This window comes from Anolis sagrei, chromosome 1 (genome assembly GCF_037176765.1).
Source record: "Anolis sagrei isolate rAnoSag1 chromosome 1, rAnoSag1.mat, whole genome shotgun sequence".
NCBI lineage: Eukaryota > Metazoa > Chordata > Lepidosauria > Squamata > Dactyloidae > Anolis > Anolis sagrei.
In genome coordinates this window covers 136,185,809-136,199,515 of record NC_090021.1, presented here as the reverse complement: position 1 = coordinate 136,199,515, position 13,707 = coordinate 136,185,809, and the positions used below count along the sequence as shown (strand labels likewise).

The window sequence follows — 13,707 nt, the reverse complement described above, 5'->3', positions numbered from 1 at the left end:
CCAAACTCAGTTCTGATGTAGTTATTTTGAGTTTGTTACAGGATCATAGTCAGATGCTTCTCTGAACTTTCCTGCTGCTTCCGCATGCAGTCATCTTTTCTTTTCTTTTTTCTCCATTACACTCCTGGGAAGCTTCTCTAGATTTTTTGGGGGTGGGATTTTTCAAGACTTGATTGAGCCACATAAGTCTACAATGTACGTGGGGGATTAACCAAAGTGAAGCATAGCAATTTAGCACAAGGAGAACTGCAATCATACTCCATTACTGATAGTGGGTGATTTCCCTGGTCCTCTTCGTATATGCTTTTCTTTGAAGGGTGGGATTTCCCCCACTGTCCTCCATAGAAACTCAAAGGAATATTTGGATATAACCCAGTGCTGTCTTGGAAATATTTCATATCCCTTTATAAACAATTATCTAAACCAATCCGCATTAGAATTTTGTACATTTAATACAATTAGTTGATGTAGCCACTAATTGAATTTTGGTTGCAGGCCATTCCGCCATTAACTATAAACCTGTGCAGGTGCTTGCATCATATCCATCAGCTTAGTATGTTTGGAGTGCTGACTGAATGAAAAGGGTTAAGCATGTCATGTTTGGAAGCACCTCAGTTTTACTTACATCCTTCAACTTTGTTGTTTCAATATGAGGGGAGGTTCATGGCTATTGTTGGAGAAGTGGTTTTAAAAAAGTAAATCAGAGCAGGGTATCGCTTGAGTATCTTTTTAAAAGTAAAGAGATACAATCTACTTTTACTGTATTTTTGTGTAAATTTGTAGTGAGGCTGGTCTGCTGAAATATTACATTGTGCCTTAGACCTAAGTTGTGTAGCAGCAGATGCAAATCTCTTTATATCCTAGTAGAGTGACATAACATAAAAGAAGCTGGAAGGATCAGTTGAGTATTGTTGAAATCATGTGATTAATATGTAATATATAAGTGCCCACTCTGGAAGGGCAGTAGTGTTCAGAGGTTGGTTGCAAGATTGTTGTTTGATATTATTATTATTATTATTATTATTATTATTATGTTTATATCTTGGTTTTTCACTCCACAAGGAGATGTTGGACCTGTCATTATCAGATTTTTTTGCTTTCTGGGTTTTTTTGGAGGGGGATAATTTTTTTGTTCTTTTCTGCCATATTTAGAAAGTCATACTATATAGCAAATGTGAAAATGTGCTCATGGTTCTAGTCTTGCCTATTTCTAATAAAATGCAATTTAACAATAGTGTGTTTAAGACTTCTCACTAACAGAGTTGCTTCATTTTAGGAGGACTGACCAATGGTAGTGGTCGCTATATCTCTGCAGCACCTGGAGCAGAAGCAAAGTATCGCAGTGCAGCAAGTACTTCCAGTCTCTTCAGCTCCAGCAGCCAGTTGTTTCCTCCCTCACGGCTCCGTTACAGTAGATCTGACATTATGCCTTCTGGGCGTAGCAGGTTACTGGAGGATTTCAGAAACAATCGCTTCCCTAATCTTCAGCTAAGAGACCTGGTTGGACACATAGTTGAGTTTTCCCGAGACCAGCATGGCTCTAGGTAGGTATTTGCATCAGTGCTAAATAACTGGGAGAATATTTGCAGTAATCAATTCTCCCTTTAGTTGGGTCTTTGATAAAACACTGTCAATTTTAATCATTTCAGTATTTGACATAGAAATGCCCAGATGAGGCCTCTTTGCAGTTTTGTTCAGAGAGTACTTCATTCTCACTGTTTATATAGAGAAATTTAGTATTAACTTTCTGTTTCTATGCTCATTGTACAGAAGGCTAATGTGGGACGAAATCTCACAGTTATCAGTGAGTAACAAGCCTCTTACATTAATTTTATGCTACTGAAAGCATGAATTACCTAGAAATGTGTACTGTACATTAAAGGGGTACATTATTGATTAGTGCAATGCTAATCAATAATGTATCCTTAATGTACAGTACCCATATCTAGGTAACCTTTCTCTTTACCACTTAATATTAATAAACATTGTAAAAACAAGAAAGAATAGCTTTCCGTATTGTCTTAAACTTTTTGGGTTTTTCCTTTCAGAATTTTACAGTATCTGGGCTCTTTTATTTATAGCATTATATACATTTCTGATACTTACAGGTTTATACAGCAGAAACTAGAACGGGCTACTCCAGCTGAGCGTCAGATGGTATTTAGTGAGATTCTGCAAGCTGCATATCAGTTGATGACGGATGTGTTTGGAAACTATGTGATACAGAAGTTCTTTGAGGTTAGTGTGTGAAGATGACACTTGTTGAAGAAGGTTTTAATGATTTTAAATGTGTCCAAATTTAGGAGGATTTGGATAACTCCACGTTCGTAATCCTAAAGGCTGCAAACATTGTCATTTTATTATTTTCAGTTATGGATGGGAAACAGAATTTCTAATAAATTCTTATAATTGCACTTTGAGATGCATTCCTACCAAAACAAAGCACTTGTCCCTTCATTTCTCTGAAAGTTGAGTTCATGCCTATATCTCTATCACTGAAACTGTTTGGATTTAAGTGTCCTAAACTGTGGCAGGGGTCTTTGATTTTTCACCACCCTGTCCCTGGATTAGTATATATAGAAAAATCATAAACTCTGTTTATGTTTAACTTCTTAGCTGCAGTTCAAATGTTTGGCATATAGAACAGTTCAGGTTTGACCCTTAATTTCTCCAGCAGTTTGGGAAGGAGACCCCTGTTGTTAACTCAGGAAAACTGACGGAAGTCATTGTAGAGAGTACTAAGCTTTGGACAGTGACCTAACTTACTGCAAACGATTTCCTGCATATCAGTTAAAACAACCCTGTCAATTTGTGTCTTGATCATTTGTCTGGTCTGCCAAGGATTCCAGCCACAACTGCTGTTACTGCCATTTCAAGTGCCTGTGCACATTCCGGTATTCCCCTCACTCTCAAAGTGTTTTTCTCTTTGTGCATACTGTGATCTTTGGAGTTGGATTGAATCTCTTTGGAAATTGGTTTGCATCTTCTTTTGTACCTCTTCTGTTATCTTTATTTTCTGTTTTTGCTTTTCTTGCTGCTTCAAAATATTTCTCATTGTTTGCCATCGGTTGTATAGCCTCTTTCATCCCCTATTACCCTTTCTGTAAATAATCTTCAGCCTGTATAATTCTCTTGTCAAACCTAGCCTCCAATTTTTTCAATCCATCAGTAATGCTTCTTAATTGGGTCAAGATTTCCCCCATTGGATGTTCTTCTTGTGGAAGCAATATTTTCTTGGGAGCTTCTTTCTGATCTTTGAATCTTGGTCTTGTTGATCTTGCAGTCATTTCTGTATATATATATATATTTTAAAAAAAACAACAACAACCCAAATGTCTAATTTTGAATATTTGTTGTAGTGCCTCCTTTGGTCACTTTCACTTTTAGTATGCTGTAGCTTACAGCTCTTTTAGTTGTTTCCCTTCTTTCTGTATTTCAAGCTATATCTCAGGGTCTATGGTTTTCTTGATGGTTCATCTCTATGGTCACTTCCTGTCTTATTTGCTGTTTGGACTCAATCCAAAGGCATCCCAGAATGTTATGGCTATTGAGCTTTTAGGTATGTTTATTCTAATTCCCATGGTTCTTATAGCATAATCTTTAACAAATTAATTCATGTTCACCATTTATAATTTGTCTCACCAGATACTTTCATCAGGTAGATTTAGGAATTTCCTGGAGAATAGTTCCTCTAATTAGATTTTAAAGTCCTTTTTTATCTCTAAAATTTCCAACAGAGGGAAAAAATGCACTTTACCTCTCAAATATGTTTTTGTTGACAAAGTTGATAAACTAACAGCAGATTTAAAAGCATTTTTTCAGCCTTGTGTAAATATAGGATTTTAAGAAGTCAATCGAGGTTACTTTGTCTGCGTCTGTTGCTGAAGTGAGTGATGTCTCCCCCCCCCCTTTCTCCCCTTCTCTTTCAGTGGAGAAGGTGAGATGCTTTGCTTCTTGAGAGGTTTGCGACTGTCCTTTTTTCTTTCTCAAAAAGTATTTTTCAACTCCATGCTGTTGATAATCCCCAGGGATGTCCCAGTGTTCTGGCCTGTTCACTCAGGCACTGTTCACAGCTCCATTTCTTCCCATAGATCCTTTAAGCAATACAGGGCTCCCAATGCAACTGTTTTCATATTCTTGGAGAGCAGTGAAATCAGAGTAGACAGACTGAACTATTTTCCAATACATGGACAAGATGCAACAGGTAGCCACGGAGACTCCTTGGGAATCTTGGGAGAAACTTGCTGAGAGTGTCTTTGCAGCATGTCCATCTACAACATGGAAGTGCTAATGTTGAGGGACCTGAATAGCTTCAAGGTCACCCTTAGTCCCTCCTCAGGGGTGAGAAGGGTGGGGTATAAATATAGGAAATAAATAAGGTGGTTTTGGAAGGTAGGATTTGGAGATCTAGCTATGTGCCAGATATACTCCTCGTGATGCAGGATCTCAGCCAAATACTGAAGCATCTTAGGTAAGATGCTGCAGATTTATTTATTTATGCCTAGATATCAGGGCAGAGTTGGAGAAAAAAACAAAAAAAAAACTACATTTGTTTCTGAAAGTTATAACAAAATCAAACTGCTGCTCTGAAAATATTGTGCTTGTTTACTTGATTTTCTGGAATTACTGCAGATTTCAAACAGTTGTAATGTTTCATGGAAAACTTGCTAAAGGAACCACACTAATATTTTGCTAAGCAAAACTGTTTTATTGTTTTGTGCCACAGAAGTTCACTCCAGTGATGCAAAGTTCATAAAAGTTAAATCAGAAAAATGTTCCAGGACCAGATTTATATACATTTGAACTCTACATAGTCTTGGTTGGGAGGTCTGATTTCAAGTATTTTCAGATTATATAATAGACTCTCAAAACAAGAATGATAGAAAGGAATCTAGGGTTCACAGATTTTATTTGTACTAGCAAATGTCAAATGAATATGTAAAAACCAGAATAATTAAGTTCTTAGGAGGCTTTGTCTTGTAGAACAGGTAGACATGTGGTTGGCCTTGTTAATGGGGCTTTCATTTTTCTTGTAGTTTGGAAGCATTGACCAGAAGCTAGCACTTGCAACTCGCATCCGTGGGCATGTTCTCCCATTAGCTCTGCAGATGTATGGTTGTCGTGTCATTCAGAAAGCATTAGAGTCCATCTCACCTGACCAGCAGGTAATTGTAAGTTAGAACAATATTTTTGTATTTTTCCTTAAAATATAACATGAAATATTTTCTCTCTTACTTTACTGAAATATATACTCATAATAAAATATTGATCTAGTTTTTTATTGAAGATGGTATGCTGTTAAAGATTCAAGAAATCACATTTTTAATTAGAACCATGTAATTTGGTAACCTCATATTGTTCCTTTCTAGAATGAAATGGTGAAGGAACTAGATGGTCATGTCCTGAAATGTGTGAAGGATCAAAATGGAAACCACGTGGTTCAAAAGTGTATTGAATGTGTCCAGCCGCAGTCACTCCAGTTTATTATTGATGCTTTCAAAGGACAGGTACATAGTTTTACTTCCTTTGACTGAATGATTATTTACATACTCATTTTGGCAGGTGGGTAACATACTAAAACAAGTACAGATCTGTTTATTTTCTCAGAGAGGCTCATCTAGACTTATGTTGTGATCCTTTCAACACTCACTGAATATCCTTTTCTTCATAGTCTCCCTGAATAACACACATGGATGCTCAGCCTGCACTGAGCTATGATTGGAACTTTTTAAAAATGAGTAGCTTTGGTTGAGGACCCTGCTCTCATTCTGCCAGTGTTGGTGATCTGAGCTGTTCTCCAACAATTCTTTTTTCCTTGCCACATGAACTCCAGCTTGTTCTCTCAACACGCAACTGTTGACTAAGAGTTTTTTGTGTGATAGAACTTCATGTATTTCATTCTGCTACTGCCGTTTCTTCTATGTTGTGTACATTCACCGACAATCACCACATTTGCGGGTTTGACTTCTGCAAATTTGATTGTTTGCCGATTTGACCAAAGTGTTCTCTCTAGAAATGTCTTGGTTGTTCAGTGAAATGCCATGGTCAGCACCCAGCAGATGTTGACCATAGCATTATGCTGGAGGACTCCGAGATCCCTAGAGAAGTATTCACAGGGTCCTCTTCCCCTTAACTTTCCTGTAAATGTGTAGGACTCGCTATACAACGTTATCTACAGGGTGAGGCAGCATAACTTCCTTTTTTCAAAACTTAATAAAACCCATTGTACGAATCAGATTTTTTTTTTATAATGTAGGTGCATACCTAAAGTTTTGTTTTACGTTGTTTTGAAGATCAAATTAGGTAGGTGATGTCCCTCATTCTCCATTCTCCATACACTGAGTAAACTGATTTCTGGCGTTTGTCATGACTCTTGCCAGCATAGCAGGCGTTATGTTGGCAATTTCTTCCTGGATGTTGGTCTTCAAATCTTCTAGGGTTCTTGGACGGTTCACATAAACACAGGATTTCAAAAAATCCCATAGGAAAAAAATCACAAGGGGCCAAATCTGGAGGGCGTGCTGGCCACTCCAAATCCACTCGAAAAGTAGGTCCCAACGGCAAAACCACACTCCTCACTGTTCCAACACATGATGGCGACTGAACTGTGTCAGGACAAAACTTTATACTCCCGCCTCTCGAACGAGACCACTAGCGCTCCGCTACGTCTTCAACTGACTGAATGGCACGCATTATAAAAAAGGAAGTTATGCTGCCTCACCCTGTATATGGGGTCTTTACACGACAAGTTGTTATAAGGGTTTTTACAAGACATAGTAGTCACAGGTTTGAGGTTGCAGATTCATTCAGTTCAGAACAGTCTGAAGACCTTAACGTATCAAGCAATTTTGTCAGGAAATAGAAAAATGTATAGAAAATAACAAGTAATAATTGCAACCTCTTATTTTAAGGTATTTGTCCTTTCGACTCATCCTTATGGGTGCAGAGTAATTCAGCGTATTCTGGAGCACTGCACTGCTGAACAGACTTTGCCCATTTTAGAAGAACTTCACCAACACACAGAACAACTTGTGCAGGTTGGTGGGCACTAAAATATTGTGGCAGGCGCCCATATTGCAAAATACATTTAAGAATTAATTTCTCATTGGCAAACACTTGCTATAGATCTAACTGTGTTACTTTCAGGATCAGTATGGAAACTATGTCATCCAGCATGTGTTGGAGCACGGTCGTCCTGAAGACAAGAGTAAAATTGTTACTGAAATCAGAGGAAAGGTTCTCACTCTGAGTCAGCATAAGTTTGCCAGGTATGGTTAGTCTGTTTAAATTTGAAAATTGAATTATTTTTCCCTGTCTTAAGCTTTTCAAGTTAGCGTGCCAAATGTGACATGACATGCACTGTTATGTGTGTTGACATCTGCTTCGGCCGATGAACTTAGTCATCTTCTCCTTTTTTCTGGAGCAGATTGAGTGTACAGGAAAGGTGGAATCCCCTCCCTCTCTGTTGTAATAACAGGAGTCTTCTGTTGGTGATGGGGTTTTATATCCTTAAAACTACACTATTTTGATGTCATGAAAATATCCAGATCTGAAAAGAAAACATTTAATATATTATGGTTGAGAAAATGTTTAGATGGATTGTAGTGCTTCCTTGAGATTTAAAAATTAACACCCTTTCCCTTGTTGAATCTGACTCCTTTAGAAGTACACTTAGAGCACATTACAGGTAATTAACCTACCTGTGTCTTCTTAGTAAACTGTACCTTAGGGTCAAGAACTTTGGGGAGAGGGACATGGTAGTGGCAGATTGGAGGGCGACAGGAGTCTCGGTCACATAAGAGGGATCATGTGCAGAAAGGCAAAGGAGTGTTATCTTCTGTTGTCGATTCCACCAAGTATCGTATATACTTGAGTGTAAGTTGAGATTTTCAGCCCTTCTTTTTAGGTTGAAAAGGCCCCCCTCGGCTTATACTCAAGTCAGATTTATTTATCATTTTAGTCTGTTGTTGTTGTTGTTGTTATATTTATTATCTTACTCAATTTATTATTATTATCCATTATTTTGTTCTATTTTTTATTACATTTATTTTACTTTTTTAATATTATTGGAAGAACGCGTAAGCACTTTTACACTGAAGAAGGTTAGAATAATGGTTTAATAAGAGTTGGACAGTCTTGCCTTAAATTACAATTTTATGTAAATATTCAAAAACATTTAATCTACTGATGCATCAGTGTATTTTTATTGGTATGTATTTTTATTTTGTACTTTCCCACTCATCTTATACTCGAGTCAATATGTTTTCCCAGGTTTTTTTTTGTGGTAAAATTAGGTGTCTCAGCTTATATTTGGGTCAGCTTATACTCGAGTATATACGGAGCATTTTCAGTTTAATTCTTATGTGGCGTCCTCAGATGGAGAAAAAAAAAGTCATAATGCCACGGTTAGAGCCTCTTTTTTGAGTGTCTGTTGAAATCAAAATCCAGTGACTGCAGCTATCATGATTTGGAAAATTCTGTGTTTAAACACTTGGATCTGCCATTATCATATATTTTTAGATACTTTGTTGAGAAAAGTCCCATATCCATTCTTACATTGTTTTCAGTTGTGGGAGCTACTTCAGCCCCATTCCAAACAAGTATAACTAGCTAATTTAGAGATCTAGGTGATGTTCTTCCCAACATCAAGATTGTATTTCCTGGAAACTGCGTCAACATTAGAATGGAAAGCAGATAAAGGAATGGACTCTTCATACATTTCTCAGAGCTTTGGTTATATTCTTAGTCATGAAGAAAGGAACCTTTAGAGTAGTTCCTGCATCCCAACTGCTATTGTAAAAATAAACCTGTAGGTAGGTATTGAGAGTAGCATGGTAGAATAAATTTTTGTTGGCACATCATTTCAGCAGTGCTGACTTGTTTAGTTCCAAGCATACTTTAAATTGTGTTTTTGTAAACACACATTAACAGATTTAAAAAATACTAACATATCTTTTTTCCAGCAATGTCGTTGAAAAATGTGTAACGCACGCGTCTCGTGCTGAAAGAGCTTTGCTTATTGATGAGGTGTGTTGCCAGAATGATGGTCCTCACAGTGCCTTATACACCATGATGAAGGACCAGTATGCAAATTATGTTGTTCAGAAGATGATTGACATGGCTGAACCTGCTCAACGCAAGATTATAATGCACAAGGTAATTGTCCACAGTATCTGCTGTAGTATTTTAAAGAAATTCCCCTTAATCTGTATTATATTAGAAGTCCCCATTTTTCACCCTTTGGAGTCCCTTAATGGCTCTTAATTCTAGTGTCCGATTGCCTTCAACCACAGAATGCAGACCACTTGACTTCCAGCTGTGAATAATTTGCAGGCACAGTTGGATGTGTTCTAGCTTGTATGCTGTAGTTGATGCAGGTCCAGCAGATGTAATTTTATCTACTGCTTGTCCTGTGGAGTTGAAAGATTTTTTTTTCAACTTTCCTCTTTTTTTTACTGGGAAGTTGAAAGATGTGGACAATACTATATGGACCTTGCACCTCTGCCCTTCCTGGCTTTATTGGCACATGTCTTGAATACAGCCCCTTTTGGATTGCTTCAATGCACACTACTGTTCAGAAACTTCAGCCAGTGCAAATGTTTTGGCTACCCCCCTGCCCAGAGCTGGTTGCATGGAATATACAATCCTCTTGTTACAACAACTTCACTAGCCCCCAACCCATTTCCAAGAAGAATTCAAATACTGTTTATGGATTTTTTATTTTTCGTGTCAAGAGTGACTTGAGAAACTGCAAGTCGCTTCTGGTGTGAGAGACTTGGCCATCTGCAAGGACATTGCCTAGGGAATGCTCGGATGTTTGATGTTTTACCATCCTTGTGGGAGGCCATCCTCATGCCCCCGCATGAGGAGCTGGAGCTGTCAGAGTGAGCTCAACCCGCTCTCCTCAGATTTGAACTGCTGACCTGTCAGTCAGCAGTCCTGCCGACATAAAGGTTTAACCCATTGTGCCACTGGGGGCACTGGGTTTATGGATGATACTGCCTTATACAGCTTGAGGCCAGCCTGTATCTCACTGTATGTGCTTGCCTGAGGTTTAAATGGGAGGATTGTCTCTCAGTTTCATCACTCTTCTCTTTGTCTGTTTGGTGATGGAGATGTTCTGATAACCTAACCTTTCTTACTGCAGATCCGGCCTCATATTACAACCCTGCGGAAATACACCTATGGCAAACATATCCTTGCCAAACTGGAAAAGTATTACCTGAAGAATAGTGCTGATCTGGGGCCAGTTGGAGGACCACCAAATGGAATGCTTTAAAGACACATTCAAGCAGCAATCTAGAAGATGAGTTTTATTGTGAATTATCAAAACACACAACTTAACTTAAAATGTTGTGATTTTTTTTAAAAAAAACCTATTTATTGACGTCATCCATTTGTAAAAAAAATATTCATGTGTATATTTCGGGGGAATGAATTTACAACATATGGCCATTTCTTATCAGAGACCTATCAGGTTGCATGGCTCACAAAGCACAGAATGCCTGTAAATGATGTAACTATCAGAATTGTGCTCACATTTTGTAAATTTTTACTTGTAAAGTCACTGAATAAAAATAGTTTTTAAAGGGAAAAGTACAGTATTCTTTTAATATACTGGCTTACAATCTGGTAGGTCTCCCCATCTCCATAGTGCAACATGTTTATATAATTGTATATAGAATTAGTTTTCATTCTCCCCTCCCCCCTTTGTGTGGAATCTTTTTGATAACATTTGAAAATAGAGCAGTTGCATACTTATTATTTAACATGTTACAGAAAGTTAAGTTCTGTATTTTGATGGTTCACAATTTTATAATCCAAATAGCATTCAGGGCACTGCAAATACCAGTTAAGGAATGATCAAATGTAAACACTGAGGAACAATTTCTACCTTTCACGTCAGAAACAGTTTTTTACAACATAGTACTCTTTTCTCTAGAGTGTATAAAAGCTATGTATATATCCTTAAATATTTAATTGATAGAAGAAGGTAGGAGAAGAAAATCAAGGTGGTACTTCAGTCCAGCAACATACTGTCCAGGAAAAGAGTAAACCTACCTTAAATGACTAGACAGATAGCTGGCATAAGATATGTGTTTTTTGCTTTGCATATACAAATATAAGACAAGTTGAACGTGTTGAGCATATATGCTTTGTGTTCTCACAGTAGATGAAACTGTAGGCATTTAATGGGAAAGGGCAAGGCCTACTTAAACTTGATAGCTCAACATCTAAAGCATGATTAAATATTCAAATAGCTTTTTGCTTCCTTATAAATATAGGCATTGTATAAGTGTAGTTAATAGATGTAAGTTTACCATTTGTAAACAGATTTCTCGTTTTCAATGTTTTACAAGCCTTGCTAATGGAGTAGTGATGCTTACTTTGGTTGTACAGATGTACATTTGTAAACCTTCATGCTGTAAATGTAATTTGTTTTACCCCTTTTGGGAAGAAAATTTGCATTTTAGTGTATATTCATACCCCTGTCCCTTTTTGCCCTGACATAGTGTTGTATAATGTAAATTTATTTCAGCAAATCAAGACTGATTTTTTAAAAATTCTATCTTTATATGGTTTCCGAAATACAAACCAGCTTTCTTTTATGTATTACAAGAAAATTTTTTGTTTATAACATAGCTATTCTGTTAATATGGACATTGGGAAACTTAACCAGTTTAATCATTAATGGGAATAGAGACAAATTAATAGACTGAAATCTGATTACACAAACCAGTGCTTCTTCCATCTTAAATGTGGCACGATTTGTTTTTGTACAGAAGAGTACTGTATTTTTGAACAGCTTGTTTCATCCTAAAGCAAATATGTATGATACTGTCAATTTTTCTCTGAACATGACACTGTAACAGTAACATAAAAAGTGTACATTTACAAGCGGCCTTATGTACATTTCCCAGTTTCCTTTTTAAGGCAGAATTGTGACCATATGTGTATAATTAAAATCCTTTTTAATCCTTTGCCTATGAAAATATTTTGGAAAGAAGCTTACTTTGTACATTCAGTTTCTGAAAGATAAAAATGCTTTGTATTTTGTTCAAGTCAGTATTTTGTGCAGACACTCATTTTGATGGAATAACATGGGCACTTAAGTCGATTTTGGTAGGAACGTGACAATTGATCTCCTGAACTTGTCAAAGGCTTTCACAACCAGAATCACTGGAGTAGTATTGTATGGTTTCCGGGCTGAATGATCTGATCCTATGAAGATGCTAGCCACTAATGCAGTGGTTCTCAACCTGGGGGGTCCCCAGGCATTTTGACCTACAACTCCCAGAAATCCCAGACAGCTTACAAGCTGTTAGGATTTCTGGGAGTTGAAGGCCAAACCATTTGGGGTACTCACAGGTTGAGAACCACTGCACTAATGCAAACGAAACATCAGGAGAAAATGCTGCTAAAACATGGCCATACAGCTTGGAAACCACACAACACTCCAGATCTCTTCGGGGGGTGGGGGGTGGGTGGGAGGAGAGTACTTAGGAGAGCAACACATTTATGTGATACAGTTACTCTTCTTGTAAAATAAAAGTTTGCCTATAGCAAAAACACAGTTATAATGTTGATCATTTAACAGAATAGCAGAGTCATACATGAAAATATTAAATGTTAATTGTCACAACTGACATTTATAATATCATTTTATCTTGTATAAATTATTCAGTAGCTGTATAAAAAGTTGAATAAATATCAAATTAATAATATTTGTGTGAGAACAGTTTTCCAGTAGGAATAGAAGCCTGATAACAATTTTAAAATTTCTAAACCAGAGAATATAGTTGTTCACAATTTCACTTGAAAGCTGGAGGAGAGGCATAAATCCTCTCTAGTGTATAATATGATGAAGTTTCCTACAATTTTCTAGATCAGCCTTGAAAGAATAATTTCATATTTTATGTTAATGTTGGGAGTCTGTTCTATAATCTAGTTTGCCTAAGTGAATACTTGTCTTCTAATATAGTATGCTCTTTTCTGTTATCTGACCAACACTTGTTTAGTTTTATGAAATATATTTGCACAATAGAAATACTAGGAAAACAGGAATCCTTTTTCTCACATCATATATGTGGAAGACATGCTATGTTTGGTCAAGAACAACTATGTTTTCCCCCTCTTCCTTGAGTCTTTTCTCTGATGTGAATTTGGGCATGGGACATTTTGCCTAGTCTGTTTAGGTCTGTTCTGCCTCTAGGCCGCTCTTAGTTCATATTGAATAATGTAATGTTCACTTGTAATATGCTGTAAAAAAATGAAAATGTGTGAATAACTTTATTGCCATATGTTTGGTCTTATCATTGATTCCTACCAGAACATTTTGTTTTTCTATTGACTACAGTTACTTCTCATGGAAATATTAGGTACATTTAACAGAAATGTTATTAACTCTGAAGTTTCTCAGTTGCTGGAGCAACCACTTACAATGTTTTGTCCTTGTGACTCTCAATCCAACATACTTGAAAGGGGCAAATCTTTGTAGACATTGTGGTGTAAAATTTGAAGTCTACCTGTTTTGTAGGGGCTTCTTCAGTCTATGATCCTTTTAAAAAAACTTAATTTGTAAACGATAAAGCATAGTTTCATTACAAAGTATGTACACATGCATATATAGCATGCCTTTTTTACACACACATTTTTTTAATATGCAACTCATGTTCATTGGACAATTACTACTATATAAAAATGTTC

The 13,707-nt window shown here is 36.9% G+C and overlaps 1 protein-coding gene across 14 annotated transcripts in view; it reads left to right on the top strand.

Annotated features, from left to right (window-relative positions):
• The window catches only part of PUM2 (pumilio RNA binding family member 2), a 64,142-nt gene extending 50,849 nt beyond the window's left edge, over positions 1-13,293 (top strand). For 9 of the 14 annotated variants that reach the window (XM_060787145.2, XM_060787099.2, XM_060787118.2 and 6 more), the window contains 8 exons: positions 1,277-1,544; positions 2,109-2,238; positions 5,037-5,171; positions 5,370-5,507; positions 6,912-7,037; positions 7,147-7,268; positions 8,964-9,156; positions 10,148-13,293. In XM_060787145.2, the coding sequence (XP_060643128.1) occupies positions 1,277-1,544; positions 2,109-2,238; positions 5,037-5,171; positions 5,370-5,507; positions 6,912-7,037; positions 7,147-7,268; positions 8,964-9,156; positions 10,148-10,279 (1,244 nt within the window). In that variant the 3' untranslated portion in view covers positions 10,280-13,293. The remainder of the gene's footprint in view (positions 1-1,276; positions 1,545-2,108; positions 2,239-5,036; positions 5,172-5,369; positions 5,508-6,911; positions 7,038-7,146; positions 7,269-8,963; positions 9,157-10,147) is intronic. The other 5 variants (XM_060787179.2, XM_060787128.2, XM_060787081.2 and 2 more) reach the window with 1 other exon arrangement.
• The last annotated feature ends 414 nt before the right edge of the window (positions 13,294-13,707 follow it).